Consider the following 24,430-nt stretch of genomic DNA (forward strand, 5'->3'; position numbering starts at 1 on the left):
CATTTTGTGGGTGGTTTACATGTGAAATACAGAGTTTCTTTCTGCAGTCACTTCATGGCACCAGGGAGAATACAAGTGGAAGTGAAAGTGAGAGAATGTGTGTGCATGAGACAGAAAGACTACAAAAATGAGGACTGGAAGAAGGCAGAAAAGGACAGCTCCGGGGGGAGGATCGAAGAAAATGTGATTATCATGCATGGAAAAAGTGCCATTTTGCTCATTGCCCAGTGTTGATTACAAGAGAACTATGCAGCTATTCCCATTTCATTCCGTCCCCAGACATTTTACTTCCTTTCCCACACACTACTCTACTGCTTTTTGTAAATGAATTTTGTTTCTACCATTACCTGTGACAAACCATTTCACATCCTACCAATTCTGACAAAATATTCTTCTAATTTCTCCTTTACTTTTTTAGACATGCTTAAATTTGCACTCTCTGGACAGTAACTCATCTGGATGAAAATTGGAAACAAATATTTACTTCAAAGTTTCTCAACTTTTGAACCTCTCAAATCACATCTGCTCTTATCATTATTGCTTTGATGGAAATAACCCATTTTCTCCCTCCTAAATGAAGCAACTGAGGCCTGGTGAAATCTTAGCAAATGTCTTCTACAATTTAACTATAGCAGGGATTCACAACAATGATTTATATAGATTTAGCTTTATCTTATTGATTTTGCATTCTATATGCCCATTTATAATGACAAGCTTTGCAGATTTTTAAAAAGATCACTTTATCAATATTTCAGCCTACTTTCAAAGATCAACGTATTAGAATCTTCACGTTTGTTTTTGATCATTATGTACACAGGATAAAAAAAACACTTAGAAGTATGCACACACATGATCTTAATGCCCTCATCTTGTAACACCATCTTTTTTTCACCACCTTCTAAAAAAATGGCAATATTTAATATGCTTCTCTCAAAAATCCATGTCTTACCCCTCAAAGACAAATGGAGAAGCCCAAAAATCCATAACTTGCTATTTGTTGTCCAAACCATTTCTTTTCTTCTAGGATTCTGTAATATTTCAAAAATGTAGTTGCATACTCGTGTGTGCTTGTAAGGAGTTAGTCTTTAGCAACAGCAATGTAATACAGTTCCATAAATGAATCACTGAGCAATATCAATCTTCCCATATTAAACTGAATTTCCTGGTTTCTCTATTTAGATTAGATTCCCCACAGTGTGGAAACAGGCCCTTCGGCCCAACAAGTCCACACCACCCCTTGAAGCATCCCACCCAGACCCATCCCCCTATAGCCCACACACGCCTGAACACTACGGGAAATCTAGCATGGCCGATTCACCTAGCCTGCACGTCTTTGGACTGTGGGAGGAAACTTATGCAGACACGGGGAGAACGTGCAAACTCCACACAGACAGTCGTCCGAGGCTGGAATCAAACCCGAGTCCCTGGTGCTGTGAGGCTGCAGTGCTAACCACTGAGCCACCATGCCGCTGTAGTTCTTTTTGGCTACAACACAACAACAAATAAACCGACCACTTGCATATTAGCGATTTCAATAATGACTTCAACGGTTTGATACAGAACCCCTCAATCTTTTAATCACTACTGAATCCAAAATCATAGCAGGATTTCAATTTCATAAACTCCATGTACTCACTAGGAAGTGTGGGCAATACATTCAGAATCCATGCTCTTGGTCATACCTTCTTTACAGCCAACATAGTTCTTATTATGGGATTGCAATGGTACAGTTCTCTAATGAGGTCTCCCAAAACTTTATGAAAGTACAATTTAGACCGAATAGTGTGCACACTACATCCTCGAAACAGGTTATTGTCAATTGAAACTATTCAGCAGGAACTTGAACTTTGTCAAGTTATCAATATCATCCTCACGACTCCTTTCTATCATCTTGAACCTGCTTACAAATTCTCCGTTTGATACTTAAAAAGAATACTTAAGAGAATTTAGGGAGACATTTAACATGCACCTAATTAACGACAAGTTGTAGTCGACAATTTATTTTCTTTCCAAAAGTCTTTATTATAAAATAAGCATGAATTCAGTAATTGTGTGATTTGTCACCAGTTCCAATTTATTAAAAAATGCAAAACAGTTCAGACCAGTGAAAATGAGACATGATATTATAAAATATGGCTTGCTAATATAATCTTTTGGAAACTGAAGTAACTACTTCCGTTATTCTATATAAAATCACCATGTGTCTTCTTCTTTAAAAATGATCACCATTATCAAAGAAACTTATTTTCTATCAAGCATCCCCTATCAATGTTAGGCATTGCAAATAATCTGTTTCTCTACTCTTTTTGCAATTTAATTGTACTCTACTTGTTGCTTCTCCCAAAAATGTACCTTACATTTATTTATATTAAATTTCACAAAATTTTCCTTGCCTAATTTATCTCTTTTTGTAGTTTCTTACAATACTATTTATTCCTACTGTTCTGGCAACTGCACAAGTACTACAGTTGCATTCAGATCATGAAGTATTTCTCACAAGCTGCTGTTGCTGTTGTAACATGGTTTGCAGATCAAGTGATTAGCACTCCAACCATTATTATCATTACTAACAACTTGAGGAAACCATATATTCAATACTCATAAGATCCGAATAACTCAAAATAAATTAAAGCAACCTGCATTTGTCCCTTCTGCACCATCGTTAGCTCACTTTACAAAGTCACTCTGCTTCCCTGCCTTAATATTTTTAGATCCATCCATCCATCCTACCTCAATCAGAAAATAAATCTACCTACAAGATGCACTGCAGAAATACTACAGCACCATCCAAATCTATGACTATTTCCATCTAAAAAGGACAAAGCCAGCAGAGACACGGGAACATTATCACCCACAAGATCCCTCCAAACTACTTACAATCCTGATTTGAAAGTATAATGCCGTTCCTTCACTTGTTAATGGGTCACTAATGTGCCATTAATATCAATTGTGGGTCTACCTATAACACATGGACTGCACCGGTTCAATAAGGCAGTTCCATCACCATCTTCTCAAGGGCAACGAGAGATGGGCAATAAATTCTGGCTGGCTGGCAATGCCTATGTCTCATGAGTAAATTAAAACAAAAGTCAGGCCCTCAAAATAAATTTGATAGGTCACTAGATTACTCCCTGGGATCTATCTGGGTTTTAAAGTGCGGCAGAACATCGTCACATGCTGTAGAAAGACAGGATCAATTTATTAGCTGGTAATATAAATGCCAAATTAAATCTTACAGTAGCATCTCCCTAAATTAAATGTGAACCATCTTGTATCTCCTTGAAAATTGCCTAACAGTTAACATATTTTAAAGCAAATGTAGTAATTTTATTATTCCATCTATACTTCTCGCTGCCTTGGGAAGGCAACTAACATAATCAAAGACCCCTTCCACCACAGTTATATTCTGTTCCACCCTCTTCCAACAGACTGAAGACATAAAAGTTTGCATATATGTACAAATAGATTCAAGAACAACTTCTTCCCTACTGTTAATAGAGTTTTGAACAAACCTCTCAAATGTTAATTCTGATCTCTTTCTCTGCACCTTTTGTACAGCTATAACAATGTACTCTGCACTCTGTTCTGCTACCCTGATGAAATTTGTATGATACGATCTGCCTGTATAGCACGCAAAACACCACATCTCACAATATATTGGTACACGTGACAACAATAAGTCAATCACTGCAGTCAGCACCCCAATAAATAAAAGGGATTGTTTGCTGTTAGATAGCAAGAAGTGGGAACCCTGAATGATCTGCTGTCTCCATCTAGCAAGCACAGAAACACTCAGCTTGGATCATTCTATTTCCCAGAGACCACAGAAAACCCTTGGAACATTCCCGGTCAGCAAGATTTGGCAACACAGTGGATAAACACATGGTGCTAACTGGAAAATGTTTGAGAACATTTTTACAGCTGAATTAGGCAATTGATGCTCTAGTTGGTTGCTTGAATTTTAAAAAGCTATGAAGCAGATTTTCTTTCAGTTAATATATTATTAGCCTTCCAGAACATAATACCACTGAAGCTATCTACAGTTACCTACTAAACTGCCCCTTTCTCTCAATGAAGAAAAATAGAATTACAAATTAAATCTCCTTTTGCTATTTCAAGCTCAAAGGCATAATTGTCTGGAACACAATTATCATGGCTTCAGTCATCTTCCATCTCCTGTTTATAATTTATGTGCCAGTGTTAAATATTTCAAAGCACAGCTGAAGAACAAGGGAGTCTTTTCAGTTTGAAAAGCAGAAAGCAAAGCTTTGTTCCCACAAGATTTTTAAATGGCATAACAAAATTTAGAAATTTCACAAAAAGGCTAAAAAAAGGACCACTCCCTCCTCTTTTCTTCCTCTATTGTTCTCAGTCGCTCAGCTACCAAAATGTTCTGTTAACTCAGTTAAGGCTAACTACCAGGAAGGTACATTATCTAATCACTCCAAATCTAGAAGGCTGTTGTCAGTCTTTTTTCCCCCCCTTTTCAAAAAATGTTTTAACTTATTAATAATATTTAGCTATTTTCTACTTAGTACCATATTATTTATTTAAAAAGCTTTAAAATGGCAATGTGCTTTAAAAAAATACTATGGCACCACATGGTTACTGCACCTGCTAAGTAGAGTTCACAGGGATCCCAACAACAGCACTAACAATGGCTTAGCATTCTTACCTTGAAGCTGCTTGAATCTTCCTTCCAGCTGATTGTAATTGTATGCCATCTGAGAGGGAAAGCCACTGGATAATGGTCCTGATATGCTAGACGCCCTATGTATTTCCATTTGATGGCAATATAATGAAGCGTAAAACGGTAAAAATAAGGAGAAATGCTATCCTCCCGCAGACTCAGTGCACCACAAAACCCTGGTAGAAAAGTGTGGCTGGTTACTGCTCGTGTAACTGGCCTGTAAGTAAGCTTCTTAAATAACCAGAAATCTAGCATGCTCCATTCAGTATAGGTTGATAGTGTAAAAACGCATCACCCATAGATCAGCATCACATCGCTTTTTGATTGTCCAGTTCGCTAGTCTCCAGACTATTTTAGCCAACAGCTTTAAAATTTCCAAGGAAATGAACGAATGAACGGCACACCCACTCAACATAAGCCTACAGTTTATCCTCCTTCTTTCAGAAGCCAATAAGCACACCTTCACATTACTCCAGTCTGCAATGTAATTTAAGTAGTAGGCAGTCACAGTTTGAATGATGTCACTATTAACATAGGAGTAGGAAGGAACGGAATGTACCACTTGCATAAAAAAGGGGTTTACGAAAGGTATGCAATCGTAAAACACATCGAGTAACTGCTATAAAAAACTTGTCCTTTGTGCACATCTCAAATTAACTAAAATTTTCAAGATTTTTAAATGAAGAGTGTTTTCCTCCAAAAAATACACAATAAAGCGCTTCCTGTTATGGGAGAATTGCAATCGTTTGTTTTAAGTGCCTCATGTAACGGGAAAGTCTCATATTTCTAACAGAAAGGAAGGAGGAAGAATGTCCTTTTTTTCCTTGCATTTCATACAGAATAGAACGACAGTACAAACATTTCAATACTGTCCTTAAACTTCTGGATTCACTTAAAACTGGAATTAAGACACCACAGTCACATGCATCTGTATTTCCATTGCAAGCTGATTATTAAACCTTAAAGTCCTGGCAGCAATTTAAAATATTCAGAAATAAAATAGTGCTTCCCAGATTGCCTTAGCCTTTTTGCAACTCTGTAAATACGGCAGAGTAAAAAAGCATGATTTGCATATCAACTGGCTGGTACTTAAATTGTTGTTATCATTCACAGCCTGAGGAAACCATATAACCCCCCACCCCGGCTTCCTCAGTTACGTTGATGGCTGTATCGGCACAGCCTCATGCTCCCACGAGAAGCTCAAACAGTTCATCCACTTCACCAACAGTTTCCAAACCAACCTTAAGCTCACCTGGACCATCTCTGATGCCTCTCTCTCCTTCCTGGACCTCTCTATTTCCATCTCTGGCAATCAGCTGGAAACCGACTTCAAGCCCACCGACTCCCACAGCTACCTAGAATACACTTCTCACCCATCTTCCTGCAAAAATACCATCCCCGATTCCCAATTGCTTCGCCTCCTCCGCATCTTCTCCCACGATGAAGCATTCCACTCCCACACATCTCAGATGTCCTCGTTTTTCAAGGATCGCAACTTTCCCCCCTCAGTGGTCAAGAATGCCCTCAACAGTGTCTCCCGCAACTCATCCCTCACACCCCCTCCCCACAATAATAACCAAAACAGAATCCCCCTCGTCCTCACATACCACCCCACCAACTTCCGGATCCAACGCATCATCCTCTGACACTTCTGCCATCTGCAATCCAAACCCACCACCAAAGACATTTTTCCATCCCCACCCTTATCTGCTTTCCGGAGAGACCACTCTCTCCATGACTCCCTTGTGCACTCCACACTGCCCTCCAGCCCCACCACACCCGGCACTTTTCCCTGCAACCGCAGGAAGTGCTACACCTGCCCCCACACCACCTCCCTCACCCCCATCCCAGGCTCCAAGAAGACTTTCCACATCGTGCAGGTGAACATCTGCACATCTGCTAATGTGGTATACTGTATCCGCTGTTCCCGTTGTAGCATCCGTTACATCAGGAAAACCAAGCAGCGGCTTGGGACCGCTTTGCAGAACACCTACGCTTGGTTTACACTAAACAACTGTACGTCCCAGTCGCAAACCATTTCAACTCCCCCTCCCATTCCTCAGATGACATGTCTATCATGGGCCTCCTGCAGTGCCACAACGATGCTACCCGAAGGTTGCAGGAACAGCAACTCATATTCTGCTTGGGAACCCTGCAGCCCAATGGTATCAATGTGGACTTCACAGATTCAAAATCTCCCCTCTCCCTGCCGCATCCCAAAACCAGTCTAGCTTGTCCCTGCCCCCCAACTTGTCCTTCCTCCCACCCCTATCCCCTATCTACTCACCTCATCCTGCCCCCTTGACCTGTCCATCCTCCCTGTACTGACCTATCTCCTCCCTAACTCCCCATCTGCACTCACCTTTACTGGCTCCATCCCCACCTCTTTGACCTGTCTGTCTCTTCTCCACCTATCTTCTCCTCTATCCATCTTCTATGCACCTCCCGCTCCCTCCCTATTTATTTCAGAACATCCTTCCCTTCCCCCATTTCTGAAGAAGGGTCTAGACCCAAAACGTCAGCCTTCCTGCTCCTCTGATGCTGCTTGGCGTGCTGTATTCATCCAGCTCTGCACCTTGTTATCAGTGGTATTTTTAGACCCACCACCCTAACTCAAACCACAAAAAAATGTCTACCATGTTTTTGTCCACACTGACAGCAATATAAACAGAAGCAAATATTAACACAGCACTTGCAATTTCTTTTTATCCCATCGTGGGATGTAGTGTCAGCATTTATTGTCCTATTCTTCAAGAAGTGGTGTGAGCTGCTACTATCTAACCGCAAGTACACCCATAGTGTTGTTGGGAAGAGAGATCCAGAATCTTGATCCTATAACCATGAAGGAAAAGTGACATAATTCTAAGTCAGGATGGTGTGTGGCTTGGAAGGGAATTGACACATGGTATTGGTCTCATGCATCTGTTGTGCTTGATCTTCTAGGTAGTAGGAATCATAGATTTGGAAGGAACCTTGATAAGTTGCTGCAGTGCATTTTTTCTAAACCACATAATGCTGTCACTGTGCATTGGTTGAGGAGTGAATGCATGTTTAAAATTGACAAATAGAGTGCCAATCAAGCAGGCTGTTTTGACCTGGATAGTGTTGATCTTCTTGTGTGTTGTTGGAGCTTCGTTCATCTAAGCAAGTAGGGAGTATTCCATCATTTTCCTGATTTGTGCTTGATAGATGGTGGACAAGCTTATTCACAGTTTGAGAGCTGCTTTTGCATTTATATAAGAGTCAGAGTCATACAGCACAGAAACAGAGCCTTTGGCCCAACCAGTCCATGCCAAACATAATCCCAAACTAAAATAGTCCCACCTGCCTGCTCCTGGACTATTTCCCTCCAAACCATTTCTATTCATTTATCCATGCAAGTGTCTTTTAAACATTGTAATTTTACTCGCATCCACCACTTCCTCAGGAAGTTCATTCCACACGTGAACCATAACCTGTGTAAAAAAAATTGCCTCATGTCTCACCTTAAAAATGTGCCCCCTACTCTTGAAAACCCCCATCTGAGGGAAAAGACAACCACCATTAACTCTAGAGATAATGGGGAAACCAAGCGGAGGGTTGGGGACCGCTTTGCAGAACACCTCCGCTCGGTTCGCTACGATCAACTGCACCTCCCAGTCGCAAACCATTTCCACTCCCCCTCCCATTCTCTAGATGACATGTCCATCATGGGCCTCCTGCACTGCCACAATGATGCCACCCGAAGGTTGCAGGAACAGCAACTCATATTCCGCCTGGGAACCCTGCAGCCATATGGTATCAATGTGGACTTCACCAGTTTCAAAATCTCCCCTTCCCCTACTGCATCCCTAAACCAGCCCAGTTCGACCCCTCCCCCCACTGCACCACACAACCAGCCCAGCTCTTCCCCCCCCACCCACTGTATCCCAAAACCAGTCCAACCTGTCTCTGCCTCCTAACCGGTTCTTCCTCTCACCCATCCCTTCCTCCCACCCCAAGCCGCACCCCCAGCTACCTACTAACCTCATCCCACCTCCTTGACCTGTCCGTCTTCCCTGGACTGACCTATCCCCTCCCTACCTCCCCACCTATACTCTCTCCACCTATCTTCTTTACTCTCCATCTTCGGTCCGCCTCCCCCCTCTCCCTATTTATTCCAGTTCCCTCTCCCCATCCCCCTCTCTGATGAAGGGTCTAGGCCCGAAACGTCAGCTTTTGTGCTCCAGAGATGCTGCTTGGCCTGCTGTGTTCATCCAGCCTCACATTTTATTATCACCATTAACTCTAGCTATATCTCTGATTATTTTATAAATTTCGATCAGATCGCCTCTCAACCTCCTACATTCCAGGAAAAAAAAGTCCCAGCCTATCCAGCCTTTCTTTATTACTCAAACCTTCCAGACCCAGCAACATCCTGGTAAATCTCTTCTAAGCCCTCTCCAGCATGATAATACCCTTCCTATAATTGGAAGACCAGAACAGGACATAGTATTCCAAAAGAGACTTCACCAAGGTCCCGTGCAACCTCAACATAATGTCCCAAATCCCCTACTCAAAGGACTGAGCAATGAACGCAAGCATGCCAGACGCCTTTTTAACCACCCTGTCTACGTGTGACGTGAACTTCAAAGAATTATGCCTGCACCCGTAAGCCCCTCTTTTCTACATTACCCAATGCCCTACCATTAATTGTATAAGCCCTGTATGTTGTACCAGAATGCAGTACCTCACATTTATTCAGATTGAACTCCCATTTTTCAGGCCATTGACCCATTAGATCAAGATCCCTTTGTAATCTTAGAAAACCATCTTCATTGTCTACTATGCTATTGATTTTGGTGTTGTCCACAAATTTACTAACTATGCCTTGTAAATTCTCATCCAAATCATTTATATAATTGGTAAAGAAAAGAGGATCCAGAACTGATCCCTGTGAAAGACCGCTGGTCACAGGCCTCCAGTCTGAAAAGCAACCCTGCACCGTTACTCTGTCTCCTGCCATTAAAGCAATTATACGTCCAATTGGCAAACTCATCCTGAATCCCACGTGACCTAACTTTACTAGTTATTCTACCCTGCGGAACATTGTCAAAGGCTTTAATAAACTCCAAAGAAACAATGTATACAGCTCTGCCATCAGCAATCTTTTCAGTAACTTCCTCAAAACATTCAAACAAATTTGAGAGACACAATATTCCTCACACAAAACCATGCTGACTATCCCTAGTCAATTTGTGCCTCTCTAAATGTCCACAAATCCTATCTTTTATAATAACCTCCAACAATTTGCCCACAACCAAAGTCTGATTCACAGGTCTATAGTTCCTTGGTTTGTCTTAATAACTTTTCTTAAACCAAGGTACAAGATTGGCCATCCTACATCCTACACTGGTAGCTATAGATAATGCAAATATTTCTGTAAGGGGTCTCGCAATTTCCTCCCTTACTTCCCACAATGTTCTGGGATACATTAGATCATGTCCTGGAGATTTATCCACATTTATATTCTCTAAGACCTCCCAAATGTCCTCTTTTGTAATGTGAACTATTTTTAAAAATATCAAAGTTTGTTTCTCCGCATTCTCTAGACTTCATTTATTTCTCCATTGTAATAACATGCGAAATATTAATTTAGTATCTCTCCCCTCTCCTGGGGCTCAACACAAAGACAACCTCCCTGATCTTTAAGAGATTCTACTCTTGCTCTAGTTTCCCTCTTGCTCAATATATTTGCAAAATCATGGCTGGACCAATTCAGTGTTTGGTGGGGATTCAGTAATAATAATGCCATTGAATGTCAGGTGAATGCCTCTAGTTGTAGATAGTCATTCCCTGGCATTTGCATGATGTGAAAGATAGCTGTCAGCCCAAACCTGAACGTTATCCAGGTCGTGATGTATATTGAAATGTACAGCTTCAGAATCAGAGGTCCCAAACATTGTGAATTATCAGTGAACACCTCTACTTTGATGAAAGGAAAGTTAGTGATAAATTGATAAAATTCAAGGTGGTTGGACTTCTAATATTTCCTGAAGGACTCCTACAGCAATGCAACTGGAACTATCTGATTGGCCTCGAACATAGCCATCTTCCTTATTAAACAGGTACAAATGCAACCAATGGAAGGTTTTCCAGATTCCCAATGATTTCAGTTTTGCTAAGGCCTCCTTGATCTCATACGAGTCAAAAGCCACTGTGATGTCAAGGTTGGTCACTCTTACCTCAGGATTACTGTCCATGTCTGAACTAAGTAAGCAGTGAGGTCAGAAAGTAAGTTGCTCTGATGGAACCTAGACAGTGCATATTGAACAGGTTATTGCAATGAAAGTACTGATTTACAGTACTGCCAACGACACCTTCCATCATGATTATAAGGCGGCTTACCGGGTGGTAATTAGCTACAATAGATGTGTCCTGCTTTTGCAACATGGCACATCTCCACAGTGTGGCTCTTGAGGCATAGTGGTAGTGGCCCTTCCTCTGACCCAGGAAGTCTGTCACAACATGTCTGAGCAAGTTGATTAAAAAAAATACCTGGGTAGTCCACATTATCAGGTAGATGTCAGTGTCATAGATGTATTGAAACTGCCCGGATAGAGTTCAGGAAGAATTCTAGTCCACAAATCTTCATCACTATTGGCAGGATGTTTTGGAACCACATAATTAAAGTATGAGATACTGCAATAACTGTTTCTTGATATTGTGTGGTGTGAATTAAATTAGCAGAATATTAGCATCTATGATGCTGACAATCTTACGAGAAGGCCAACATGGATCTCCACCAAACATTTCTAGTTGAAGATGATGGTAAATGCTTCAGCTTTATCTTTTATACCAATTTTATGGCTCGCCTATCATTGAGATATTTACGGGGCCTCTTTCTCCGGTTAAATTTTTAGTTGTACAACACCATTGATCATTGGGTATAGAAGAGAGTAGAGCTTAGACCAGGTCCATTGTTTCAGAGGTGGCTTCATTCTGCCCAATTTTGCTGCTTCTGTTGTTTGGCACAAGTCGTCTTGAGCTGTATTTTCAAAAGGTTGATACCTCATTTTTAGGCATATGTTCCTGTGCTCTTCTTTAAACTACAGTTGACCCCTTGGCTTACCAATATTGGGTGAATTAGGGACATGGTGAATTAGTTTACAGACCATTGATAAATATCATTCTGCTGCTGCTGATCACCTACTGTGCTTCATGGATGCCTAGCTGCTTTTATACAAAATCTTTCCGAGTTAGCATGGTGATAATGCCACTGATCAAAATGGATATATGCTCGGTGCAAAGATGAGATTTGGTTTTCACAAACAGTAAGGACTATGCGATGGTCACATATACCAATGTTGTCAAGTTCAAACGGATCTGCAAGAGGTAGACTGGTGAATACTAGGTTTACTAGCTTTTTCCATCTTGTTATTTCCCTGGCTATCTGCTGCAAGCCCAATATCAAGGATCCTTCTGTCTTCACTGCAGAGGATAAAAATAACATCCCAGAAATAACAGAATCTCAAGGTGAAAGAGAGTGAGCAATTTAAAATTGTGAGAAAGGTACTGACGAAATTATTATATCCAAACACTTATTTGTTTCTTGGCCCTGATGGACTTGATTCAAGGATGTTAAAATAAATGGCTGTTGAAGTAGTGGCTGCATTGGTTTCAATTTTCCAATTCCTCTAAATTCTGGAAAAGGCCATCAGACTACTGGCCAGTAAATGCAACTCCTCTAGGAGGGAGGAGAGAGACAAAGCAGGAAACTGCAGGCCAATTAACCAAACAACTGTCACAGGGAAATACAAAGATCTACTATTAACAAGGCTATAGCACAGCACTTAGAATATCTTAATGTAATTGGCTAGAACCAGCATGGTTTTATGAAAGCGGAAACATGTTTCACTAATTTATTAGAGATCTTTGACAAAGATGTAGATAAATGATAACCCATGGATGTACTGGCCATCGATTGCCAGAAAACAACCGATAAAATGCCATGTCGAAAGGTAGGAGAGGAGATTGTGGCATAGGGAATAACATATTGACATAGGAGGGGATTAGCTAACATAGAAATTTAGAAAATAGGAGTAGGATTAGACATCGTAGGAGCAAATTACTGCAGATGCTAGAATCTGTATTTAAAACGAACAAAATACTGGAAATCACAGCGAGTCAGGCAGCATCCATGGTGAGAGAGCCAGCTAATGTTTTGAGTCTAGATGACTCTTCATCAGAGCTGACACAGGGTGAAGGAGCTGCATTGATATGGAATAGTGTTGGGGGTGGAGTGCTGAGGGAGAAAGGCTGTTGGCAGTGCAGTTTAAGTGACTGGAATATGAGAATGTCAGAATAATGATGTGTAGACTGCCAAACTGAAAAGAACAGATGGTCCCACTGGAGTGGGGCAAGAGGACATGGTGACAGAGAATGCAACAAGTAGAGCTAAAAGAAAGGGAAGAATTGGGTTCACAATCTGAACTCACTCCCATTCAATGGGATGCCTATCTTTTCTCAGGTAAAGGGAGCAAAACCCACATACACTGCACCAGATAAGGTATCACCAAGGCCTCGTTCAGCAGCATTAAGACCTCCTTGCTTCTGTACTCAAACTCTTGTACAATGAAGGCCAAAAAATATATTTGCCTTCCAAGCTGCTCGCAGCTTCTACATGCTTGCTTCTAATGACTGGTGTACATGGACATTCAGATCCCTTTATACATAACATTAACATTTCCCAATCTATCATTTAAGTAACACTCTACTTTTTATTTTTACTACCCGTGTGGACAACTTTACATTTATCCACTGGTGGACAAATCCCCAGGACCCGATCGGGTGTACCCTAGAATTCTATGGGGAGTGAGGAAAGAGATTGCTGGGCTCCTTCCTGAGATATCTGTATCATCGATATCCACAGGTGAGGTGCCGAAGACTGGAGGTTGGCTAACGTGGTGACACTATTTAAGAAAGGTGGTAAGGTAAAGCCAGGGAACTATAGATTGGCGAGCCTGACATGGGTCGTGGGCAAGCTGTTGGACAGAATACTGAGGGGCAGGATTTACATGTATCTGAAAACAAGGACTGATTAGGGACAGATAACACGGCTTTGTGGCAAATTGTGTCTCACTAACTTGATTGAGTTTTTTGAAGCAGTAATGATAAGGATTGATGAGAGCAGAGCAGTGGATGTGATCTAAATGGACTTCAGTAAGGCATTCAACAAGGTTCCTCACAGTGGACTGGTTAGCAAGGTTGGATCACACGGAATACAGGAAGAACTAGCTATGTGCATACAGAACTAGCTCAAAGACAGAAGACACGTGGTAGTAGTGGAGGGTTGCTTTTCAGATTGGACGCCTGTGACCAGCGGTATGCCACAACGATCAGTGCTGGATCCACTGATTTCTGTCATTTATATAAATGATTTGGATATGAACATAGAAGGTATAGTTAGTAAGTTTGCAGAACACACTAAAATTGGAGGTGTAGTGGATAGCAAAGAAAGTTACGTCAGAATGACCAGTGGGCTGCGGAGTGGCAGATGGAGTTTAATTTAGATAAACGTGAGGTGCTGCATTTTGGAAGGGCAAATCAGGGCAAGACTTGTACATTTAATGGTAATATCCTGGGGAGTGCTGCTGAACAAAAAGACCTTGAAGTGCATGTTCATAGTTCCTTCAAAGTGGAGCCGTGGGTAGACGGGATTGTGAAGACGGCATTGGGTATGCTTGCCTTTATTCATCAGTGCACTGAGTATGGCAGTTGGGTTGGTCATGCTGCGGCTGGACAGTACATTGATTTGGCCACCTTTGAAGTATTGCATGCAATTCTGATCTCCCTCGTAAAGGAATGATGTTGTGAAACTAGAAAGGGTTCAGAAAAGATTTATAGAATCAGAGAGTCATACAGCACAGAAACAGACCCTTCGGACCAACCAATCTATGCCGAACATGATCCCAAACTTAAATAGTCCCACCTGCCTGCGTCTGGCCCATATCCCTCCAAACCTTTCCTATTCAAGTATCCATCCAAATATATTTTAAACATTGTAGTTTTACCTGCACCGACCACATCATCAGGAAGTTCATTCAACATGTGAACCACGCTCTATGTAAAAAATTTGCCTCATGTCTTTTTTAAAATCTCTGTCCTCTCAACTTAAAAATGTGTCCCTTAGTCTTAAAATCTCTCATGTTAGGGAGAAGACAACTGCCATCAACTCTGTCTATATCTCTCATTATTTTTTAAATTTCTAAGAGGTCACCTCTCAACCTCCTATGCTCCACTGAAAAAAGCCCCAGCCTATCCATCCTTTCTAATATAACTCAAACCTTCCATACCCAACAACATCCTGGTAAATCTCTTCTGTACCTTCTGCAGCTTGACAATATCTTAATCTTGGAGACCAGAACTGGACACAGTATTCCAGAAGAGGCCTCAGTAATGTCTTGTACAACTTCAACATAACATCCCAACTCCTACACTCAAAAGACTGAGCAATGAAGGCAAGCATGCCAAATGCCTTTTTAACCACCCTAACTATATGTGACACAAACTTTAAAAAAATTATGTACGTATAACTCTAGGGCCCTCTACAACACTGCCCAGGGCCCTTCCATTAATTGTATAAGCCCTTCCCTTGTTTGTTACACCAAAATGCAGTCCCTCGCATTTATCCAGGTTGAACTCCAATTGCCATTTTTTCAGCCCATTTGATCAAGATCCCTTTGTAATTTTGGTGTCAAGCACAAACTTACTAACCATGTCTTCAATAATCTAATCCAAATCATTTGTATAAATGACAAACAAAACAGGATTCAGAACCGATCCCCCTGGAACACCACTGGTCACAGGCCTCCAGTCAGAAAAGCAACCCTCTATCATCACTCTCTGTCTCTTGCCGTTATCTCAATTATGTATCCAATTAGCAAGCTCACCCTTAATCCCACGAGATCTAACTTTACAAATTGTATACCATTTATGAGGACGTTGCTAGGGTTGGAAGTTGTGAGCTATAGGGAGAGACTGAACAGGTTGGGCCTACTTTCCCCAGAGAGGAGACTGAGGGGTGAACTTACAGATATGGGCCAAATTCTCGCAAATGGGACTAGATTACTTAAGGATATCTGCTCGGCATGGACAAGTTGGACTGACGGATCTGTTTCCATACTGTACATCTCTATGACTCTACAAATGTTTCATAGGCATAACTGGTAGATTTGCAACTGCGCAAAGATGAAGCAATATGTTGTCTGACTAAGTCAACAAGTGTCATCACACAGACAGAGCATTTTGACTGAATGTGCTGTGACACTAACAACGAAAATACTTTCCATTTGATTTTAGGCCTCTGAATTTTAATTGTTTACCAGTTGACTTTCTGTAGCACTGCTTACGTTAAAAGGCAAGCTCCAGGCATAAGTGGAAGCAGATGGTGAGTGAAGAAAACACAGTTGGGTTGTTGTAAAGGGCAGAAATGAAATGTCAACACTGACTGGGAATGGTTAGCCTATAGGGGTCAAGTGGTAGCAGGATTTCAGAGGCTGGACATTATTGGGTCCTTAAGGAATGACCATGGATGAACAGTTATGTAGCTAGGAGGAAGGACAGATGGTACAGCGATCATGGTCAAGGAAGGAATGCTCAATGTTGAGGAAACAGGCAATTTGCTTTTGGAGTCCATCAAAGAATCCCTGCTCTTCCTGGCCTACATGGAAGTCAAAAGAAAAGAAAGTTAACTATCTTGGTCCCTTTTGCCTCTGGAAATGCTTGCCAGCAATAAGGCCTGACGTTAAAGTGAGAGATCAAACTCAAATTGTATCACTGGAACATAAGATGCATATTTAAAGGAGGACCCTTGATTCCTTCTAGTAGATGTCATGCTGTATTTATCAGAAAAAGAGCAAAATTCATAACAGTGGACAGACAAAGGGATCACAGCAAGTAAGATGCTGTAGTCATTTTAGTAATTTGGTGACTGCACTGCAACCAGCAAACATCATAAAACAGCAGACCATGGAAAGTCCTTTATTATCCTAGCTCACCACTCCAACACAGCAGTCAAATATTCCCACGGAGTTGATCAATCCTACTATCTTCCTTTGTATTAATTTGTGATTGTTGCATTAAAAGCAGATTCAGTGTAGCCTACCACTATTCTCCTGCATCAAACTGGTCTGGCTCTCAGTCCATGTTTATTGAAGTGGTACATACATGCTGAAGAACAATTATGCACAACAGATGAAGTACATGCAATTCAATTAGGTGAGAGAAAATGAGAAAATGTACAAGCAAAGAAAAATGAATTGGGATATAAACAGCAATTTTTTTCTTTCTTGCGTCCAGCAGACAGATTATGGATCAGTTCTGCAGGTTAAAACATTAATACAGCTCCAACATTTTGGACAAACCCGAACAAAGGCATTAGTGCTTCTGCAATGACTTGTCAAAGATGGGTCTCATTTAGCTTGTTGCAATACCAAAGTAAAATTTGCTAAATAACTCCACGGCTAAAGACTAATTTTCACTACAGCCAATGGTTAGAGACTAGTTCTATTGAGATACATAGCTAGGAATTTTAATGAATCTGGGATTAGGGACTGTCATTAGCTATGTGAGACCTATGCGTGAGGAGCCAGAGGCCTCACTGCAAAATATTATCTGAAACCTCCGTAGTTAATATTTTACACCATGTGATATGCAAGCATCTTGTTACTTCAATAGCATGAATACTGGCAGGTTTTCAAAGGAGAATGCAGAAAGTATGCATACCTTATAATTATAGCACGCTTTCAACTACTTAACATATAATCTTGATAATGAGTGTGTCTGCAAATTACATAAATCTGATAGGTGCGACTGCCCAGCCAAATCCTATGTCCACTCAGATGTACCAGGATAAATTATCAATTGTCAATTGGGAGCCGAATCCCTACTCATTATTTCCCTTCCCTACTTAGAGGGCACTGAAGACAATTTCCATATCGTACTACAACAATCATTAAAATTTACAAATTAGTGACATTGCAGACAGGAAACTTTTCCTATGCAAGCTGAGAAACTTTTGAATCCGCTCATGTGTATCTTTTTCTTCTTGTTCTTCATTATAACTACTAGATGTATCACCATTTTTGTCAAACTGCTCTACCAAGAGGTACAGAAATGGTCTAGTTAGATCAGATGCCTTAAATTAAAAACCATCTCAACATAGAAAACTGCAGCAGAGACATGCTGCTCTTTGCCCATTGGGTTTGTGCCAATTCTTTTAAAGAGTGATCTATCCGATCTTACATCCTGCTTCTTTCCTTTTATCTCTACATTTTTTCCACCTTGGAGTTTTCATCTAATTGTCTCTTTGAAGGAAATGATTTGAATCTGTTTCTATCAAGCAGCACAATCCAAACCCTATGCACTCACTGTGTAAAGATGGTTTTCCTCATGTTACGGTTGGATTTTTTGCCAATTAACTTAAATCTGCATCCTCAGGTTGCAAAATAGTTTTTCCACGTTTACTCAGTTTAAATGCATCATAAACTTCTTTTCACTCTTCAGTTTCAGGAGGAATAACTATGTTCTTCAACCTATCCACGTAACTAATTGTCATCCAGGACCATTCATCAAAACAAGACTGAGAAATTGGTCTGGAGCTGACTAGTCCGGGCAAAACCAACTCAGAATAGTGGGGGAAGGTTATTGTCTTTTCATGGCACTGCCAACAAACCTGTCTGTTACTTTGCTGATGAATGAGAATAGACTAATGGGATAGTAATCAGCTAGTCTGGATTTGTCCTTTCTTTTGTGCATTGAAAATATCTAAGAAATGTTCTACATCTTTAGGTGGATGGCAGTATCATGACTGCATTGGATAAGCCTGGTGAAGTAGGCAGCCAGCTCTGGAGTGTATCTTCAGTACAATAGCTGGAATGGGTGCCAGGATTCATACCATTTTCAATATCCAGTATCTTAATTCAAGTAAGTAAATTGTGAAAAGCACTATCAATGCAGAATATTAATGAAATGGTAGCAAAAAGTAATATTTTATTTTTCCTTTTAGAGGTCTGTTTAAAGTCATGAATGAAGAATTCATGAAACATTCCACTGCTGCAGTCAAATAAAATAGCTTTTCACTTGAGGCCAAACCTTACAGCCTCAATGAAGGGCACCGCTTTCAAGAATCACAGAAAGCAAGTTACCGACTTACAGCAACCATGGCACACAAAGTTTATTGTTGACCACTACTGTTCTACGACATTGTTTGGATAGAGTAATATTGTAGAAATTAAGAGAATCAAATCTGAATTCAGAAAAAAAATCTCTCATTTGGTTTGGTTGGAATTTAAGTGCATCATGTTAGAACAAGTTCACATAATCAGTGATAATAAAATGTGAGGCTGGATGAACACAGCAGGCCAAGCAGCATCTCAGGAGCACAAAAGCTGACGTTTCGGGCCTAGACCCTTCATCAGAGAGGGGGATGGGGTGTGGGTTCTGGAATAAATAGGGAGAGAAGGGGAGGCGGACCGAAGATGGAGAGAAAAGAAGATAGGTGGAGAGAGTATAGGTGGGGAGGTAGGGAGGGGATAGGTCAGTCCAGGGAAGACGGACAGGTCAAGGAGGTGGGATGAGGTTAGTAGGTAGGAGATGGGGGTGCGGCTTGGGGAGGGAGGAAGGGATGGGTGAGAGGAAGAACAGGTTAGGGAGGCAGAGACAGGTTGGACTGGTTTTGGGATGCAGTGGGTAGAGGGGAAGAGCTGGGCTGGTTGTGTGGTGCAGTGGGGGGAGGGGACGAACTGGGCTGGTTTAGGGATGCGGTGGGGGAAGGGGAGATTTTGAAACTGGTGAAGTCCACATTGATACCATTAGGCTGCAGGGTTCCCAAGCGGAATATGAGTTGCTGTTTCTGCAACCTTCAGGTGGCATCATTGTGGCACTGCAGGAGGCCCATGATGGACATGTCATCTAAAGAATGGGAGGGGTTGTGGAAATGGTTTGCGACTGGGAGGTGCAGTTGTTTGTTGCGAACCGAGCGGAGGTGTTCTGCAAAGCGGTCCCCAAGCCTCCGCTTGGTTTCCCCAATGTAGAGGAAGCCACACCGGGTATAGTGGATGCAGTATACCACATTGGCAGATGTGCAGGTGAACCTCTGCTTAATGTGGAATGTCATCTTGGGGCCTGGGATAGGGGTGAGGAAGGAGGTGTGGGGGCAAGTGTAGCATTTCCTACGGTTGCAGGGGAAGGTGCCGGGTGTGGTGGGGTTGGAGGGCAGTGTGGAGTGAACAAGGGAGTCACGGAGAGAGTGGTCTCTCCGGAAAGCAGACAGGGGTGGGGATGGAAAAATGTCTTGGGTGGTGGGGTCGGATTGTAGACGGCAGAAGTGTCGGAGGATGATGCATTGTATCCGGAGGTTGGTGGGGTGGTGTGTGAGAACGAGGGGGGATCCTCTTTGGGCGGTTGTGGCGGGGGCGGGGTGTGAGGCATGTGTTGCGGGAAATACGGGAGACGCGGTCAAGGGCGTTCTCGATCACTGTGGGGGGAAAGTTGCGGTCCTTGATGAACTTGGACATCTGGGATGTGCAGGAGTGGAATGTCTTATCGTGGGAGCAGATGCGGCGGAGGCGGAGGAATTGGGAATAGGGGATGGAATTTTTGCAGGAGGGTGGGTGGGAGGAGGTGTATTCTAGGTAGCTGTGTGAGTCAGTGGGCTTGAAATGGACATCAGTGACAAGCTGGTTGCCTGAGATGGAGACTGAGAGATCCAGGAAGGTGAGGGATGTGCTGGGGATGGCCCAGGTGAACTGAAGGTTGGGGTGGAAGGTGTTGGTGAAGTGGATGAACTGTTCGAGCTCCTCTGGGGAGCAAGAGGCGGCGCCAATACAGTCATCAATGTACCGGAGGAAGAGGTGGGGTTTGGGGCCTGTGTAGGTGCGGAAGAGGGACTGTTCCACGTAACCTACAAAGAGGCAGGCATAGCTGGGGCTCATGCGGGTGCCCATGGCCACCCCCTTAGTCTGTAGGAAGTGGGAGGAGTCAAAAGAGAAGTTGTTGAACGTGAGGACGAGTTCGGCTAGGCGGATGAGGGTGTCGGTGGAGGGGGACTGGTCAGGCCTGCAGGACAGGAAGAAGCGGAGGGCCTTGAGGCCATCTGCATGCGGAATGCAGGTGCATCCCAAAACCAGTCCAATCTGTCTCTGCCTCCCTAACCTGTTCTTCCTCTCACCCATCCCTTCCTCCCACCCCAAGACGCACCCCCATCTCCTACCTACTAACCTCATCCCACCTCCTTGAACTCTCTGTCTTCCCTGGACTGACCTATCCCCTCCCTACCTCCCCACCTATACTCTCTCCACCTATCTTCTTTTCTCTCCATCTTCGGTCCACCTCCCCCTCTCTCCCTATTTATCCCAGAACCCTCACCCCATCCCCCTCTCTGATGAAGGGTCTAGGCCCGAAACGTCAGCTTTTGTGCTCCTGAGATGCTGCTTGGCCTGCTGTGTTCATCCAGCCTCACATTTTATTATCTTGGATTCTCCAGCATCTGCAGTTCCCATTATCTCTTCACATAATCAGTGTTTTTTTTCTACTATATTAATAAAAGTTGTGATACCATCTGGAAGTTCTAGGAGCATCGTGTTGCTATGAAAAGAAATCTCCATAGAAAATAGGTTTGACAACAACAATATATTATACTAAAAACATTAAATGAATTAACAACTATCCAAAGTACTTCACAGGAAAGCATTATTAAACAAAATTATGAAATTGAGCTGCATTAGAGTACAAGTCAAATGACCACATGCTTGGTTAAAACGGTAGGTTTTAATAAGAGTCTTAAAAGTGGAAGCAAGATGTACAGGCAGAAGGATTGGGGAGAGAATTTGTCAGCTTAGGGCCTAAGGAACAGAAGTCAAGACCAAAATAGAAAAGTGATTAATGGTGGGATGGCATTGAATAGGTCAGAATTTGATGAACGCAGGTATCTCGGAAGGTTGTGGAATTGTAAAGTTTAAAGACATACTATGGCCTAAAGTAATGGAGGGATTGAAAGCGTGGACGAGAACCAAAAATCAAGGCACTGCTTGATTAGGAAGCGGTGTAGGAGCTAATAAAAGTACAGAAGTGAAAGGAGAACTGAATTTCGTGCAGTGTAAGACAGAGTTAGCAGAGTTTTGGATGATCTTGGGTTAACAGCAGTTAGAATGTGGAGACCTGACAGCAGTGTGTTGGAATTTTCAAATCTAAAAGATAATAAAGGAATGAATGAAGATTTCAGCAGATGAGCCAAGACTGGTACAAATACATGATGAGTTGGTCATCTCAGGGTCAAACATGAACCATAGATTCTGACAGAATTATTTAATCTATTTTAATCTTTTATTTATTGTTATGGGTAATTGATGGAGTACACAGTTAGGGAACAGAGTTTGGCATGGAGACCGAAACATTAGCTTCAGTTTTTCCAATTGTTAACTGGAGAAAATCTCTGCTCATTCAGCACTGGACACTGAATAAGCAATTCAATAATTTAGCAATGAAGGAGTCAAGAGAAGTGGTGTATCAGCAGCACACATGTGAAAATTAAACTTTTGTTTTTGATGACAATATTGCCAGGGCTGCATGTAAATGAGTGATAGGATAGAACCAAGTATAGATTTTTGAGCGACACAAGAGTGAACAGTGCAGAAGCAAGAAGAGGAACTATTGCAAAAGATACTCTGGTTGTGTGTTAGATAGATAACAATAAAACCAGGGGACAGCAATTCCACCCAGGTGGATGACAGTAGAGACAATAGAGGATGATGGCCAACTGTGGTAAGAGCTGGAAACAGGCAAGGACAAGGATGCAATGTCTATCTTTGTCACTGTTACACAGGGTATAATTTGCGATATTGATGAATCTGTTTCAGTACTGTGGGAGGGATGGAGACTTGATTGGAAGGAATCAAACATGGAGCTTAGGATAGACAGGAATGCCCTTATAGAAATCTAAAGTATTCCACAGACACATGAGTGTTGATGATGCAAAATGATGCACATACTGGTTTATACATATACAACCATGCCAAATAATAACTATTTTTAGTAAACATTCTAATATCTTTGAGCAAAAACGTAGTCGTGGCATAAAATCTTGAAAATGTTGACGCAATATCAACTTATGTAAAATAAACATGTCATTTCACATTTTCAACAATAACAGTTGGAAATATCATCAGTTTGGAACAGCATGGCCCACATCTCCCATGTGTTTTTATAACTTTGCAGAAGTTGTATTTTTTATTTGATTAGATTTGATAAAGCTGCTTATGTACTTAAAGCTGCTTCCAGTAAGAACACATTTAATTGAATGGGATAAAGTGTTTCCTATATGGGGAAGGGCACTGAAATAATATTCTTTGGTCAGCACAATAGGAAGCAAATCTTGTGGACTTAGATAAAGCCAAGTGACCTAACAGCAAACAGGTTTGAAAAATTTGAGCAAGAACACTTTTGTCACTGATCAACAGTTGGAATGCCTTATCGCTTCCTCTTCATAAGAAAGAAAAATATTTGGAATGTAACACAATACTTGAGTATTGCTGAAAAAAAGGATGTACTTTGTCAAAACTTTTCATCTTGCACTCATCAGGACAATTCATAAGAATACCATCCAAGGAGAAAACCAAAAGTGTGCACCCATTAATGCTGATTGGCAGTTAACTGCCAGACTTTATCTAAATCTTAAGTCACCTGGGTTGAAGCCGATTTGTATAGTTTAGTATATAGAAATGAGAGGATTGATTTATGATGGAGCTAATTTTCATGGGTCAGTGAAAGTCAGTTTCACTGAGATTCAGAAGGAGAACCAACCTAGCTAAAGTAACAGTGCACTAACAGTTTGAAAGTTTGTGGGCGTGCAACAGCTATTTATTGCAGCAAAATGGCTGTGATTGAGATTTAGAGGAAGCCATATAAAGAGGAAGATTTGCATGACTGAGGGTATAAAAAGTCTTAGTACATTCAGAAATGTTAAAAAACACTCCACTCCAACCCACTATCAGCTAAGGTTGAAGAGAGAATAAAATGTTATCCAGAAAACAGAAAAAGAAAGAAAGCTTGGAGATAGCAAAAACTGCAGATGCTGGAGTCAGAGTCTAACACAGTGTGGAGCTGAAGGAACACAGCAGATCAGACAACATCAACGGAGTAGGAAAGTTGACATTTTGGGTCAGGACCTTTCTTCAGAAATGGAAAGGGGGAAGGGAGCTGGGAAATAAATAGAGGGAGGAGGGGTGGGGCTGGATAAAGATAAGTGGAGTGGTGATAGGTGGATGCAGGTAGAGGGTAGTAGAATTTTGGTTGGTGGGAAGGTTAGGGCAGATAGGCAAGGAAGATGATGGCCAGGTTGTGTCAGGTCAAGGAGGTGGGGATAAGAGGGAGGTTTGGACATGGGATAAGGCTGGGGGAGTGGAGATTTTACAACTGGTGAATTCTATGTTCAGTGATGGCCTAAACACAATGGATATCCTATATCATTTTTGATATGGCTACATCAAGGAAGGGTCAGTGCAGTAATGTAAGTTTCCTATTTAAAGGATGTCATAGAATTAAAGAGTTAAACAAGATGAGTAAATACCATCAAAAGAAGCTGATGTAGTTGTGCTGTTGCAAATTTGAGAACAAAAAAAGCCAGAACCAAACTTGAAAGAATACGCTGCATGAAAAGAAATGACTGTGAATTGGAATTGATAAACTCAAAAAATATTAATTCAATCCTTCAAAGGTCATTGT

General features: G+C 41.7%; 1 protein-coding gene across 5 annotated transcripts in view; it reads right to left on the minus strand.

Moving 5' to 3' along the window:
- The window catches only part of sptbn1 (spectrin, beta, non-erythrocytic 1), a 239,773-nt gene that overhangs the window by 121,681 nt on the left and 93,662 nt on the right, over positions 1–24,430 (minus strand). Inside the window, exon 1 of one of the 5 annotated variants that reach the window (XM_048536024.2) lies at positions 4,676–5,151. The exons of the other annotated variants lie outside the window; for them this stretch is intronic. Within the exon in view, the coding sequence (XP_048391981.1) occupies positions 4,676–4,784 (109 nt within the window). The 5' untranslated portion in view covers positions 4,785–5,151. Of the gene's footprint in view, positions 1–4,675; positions 5,152–24,430 lie in introns of those variants that run through there. 5 annotated transcript variants of the gene reach the window in all.

Source organism: Stegostoma tigrinum, chromosome 9, assembly GCF_030684315.1.
Source record: "Stegostoma tigrinum isolate sSteTig4 chromosome 9, sSteTig4.hap1, whole genome shotgun sequence".
NCBI lineage: Eukaryota > Metazoa > Chordata > Chondrichthyes > Orectolobiformes > Stegostomatidae > Stegostoma > Stegostoma tigrinum.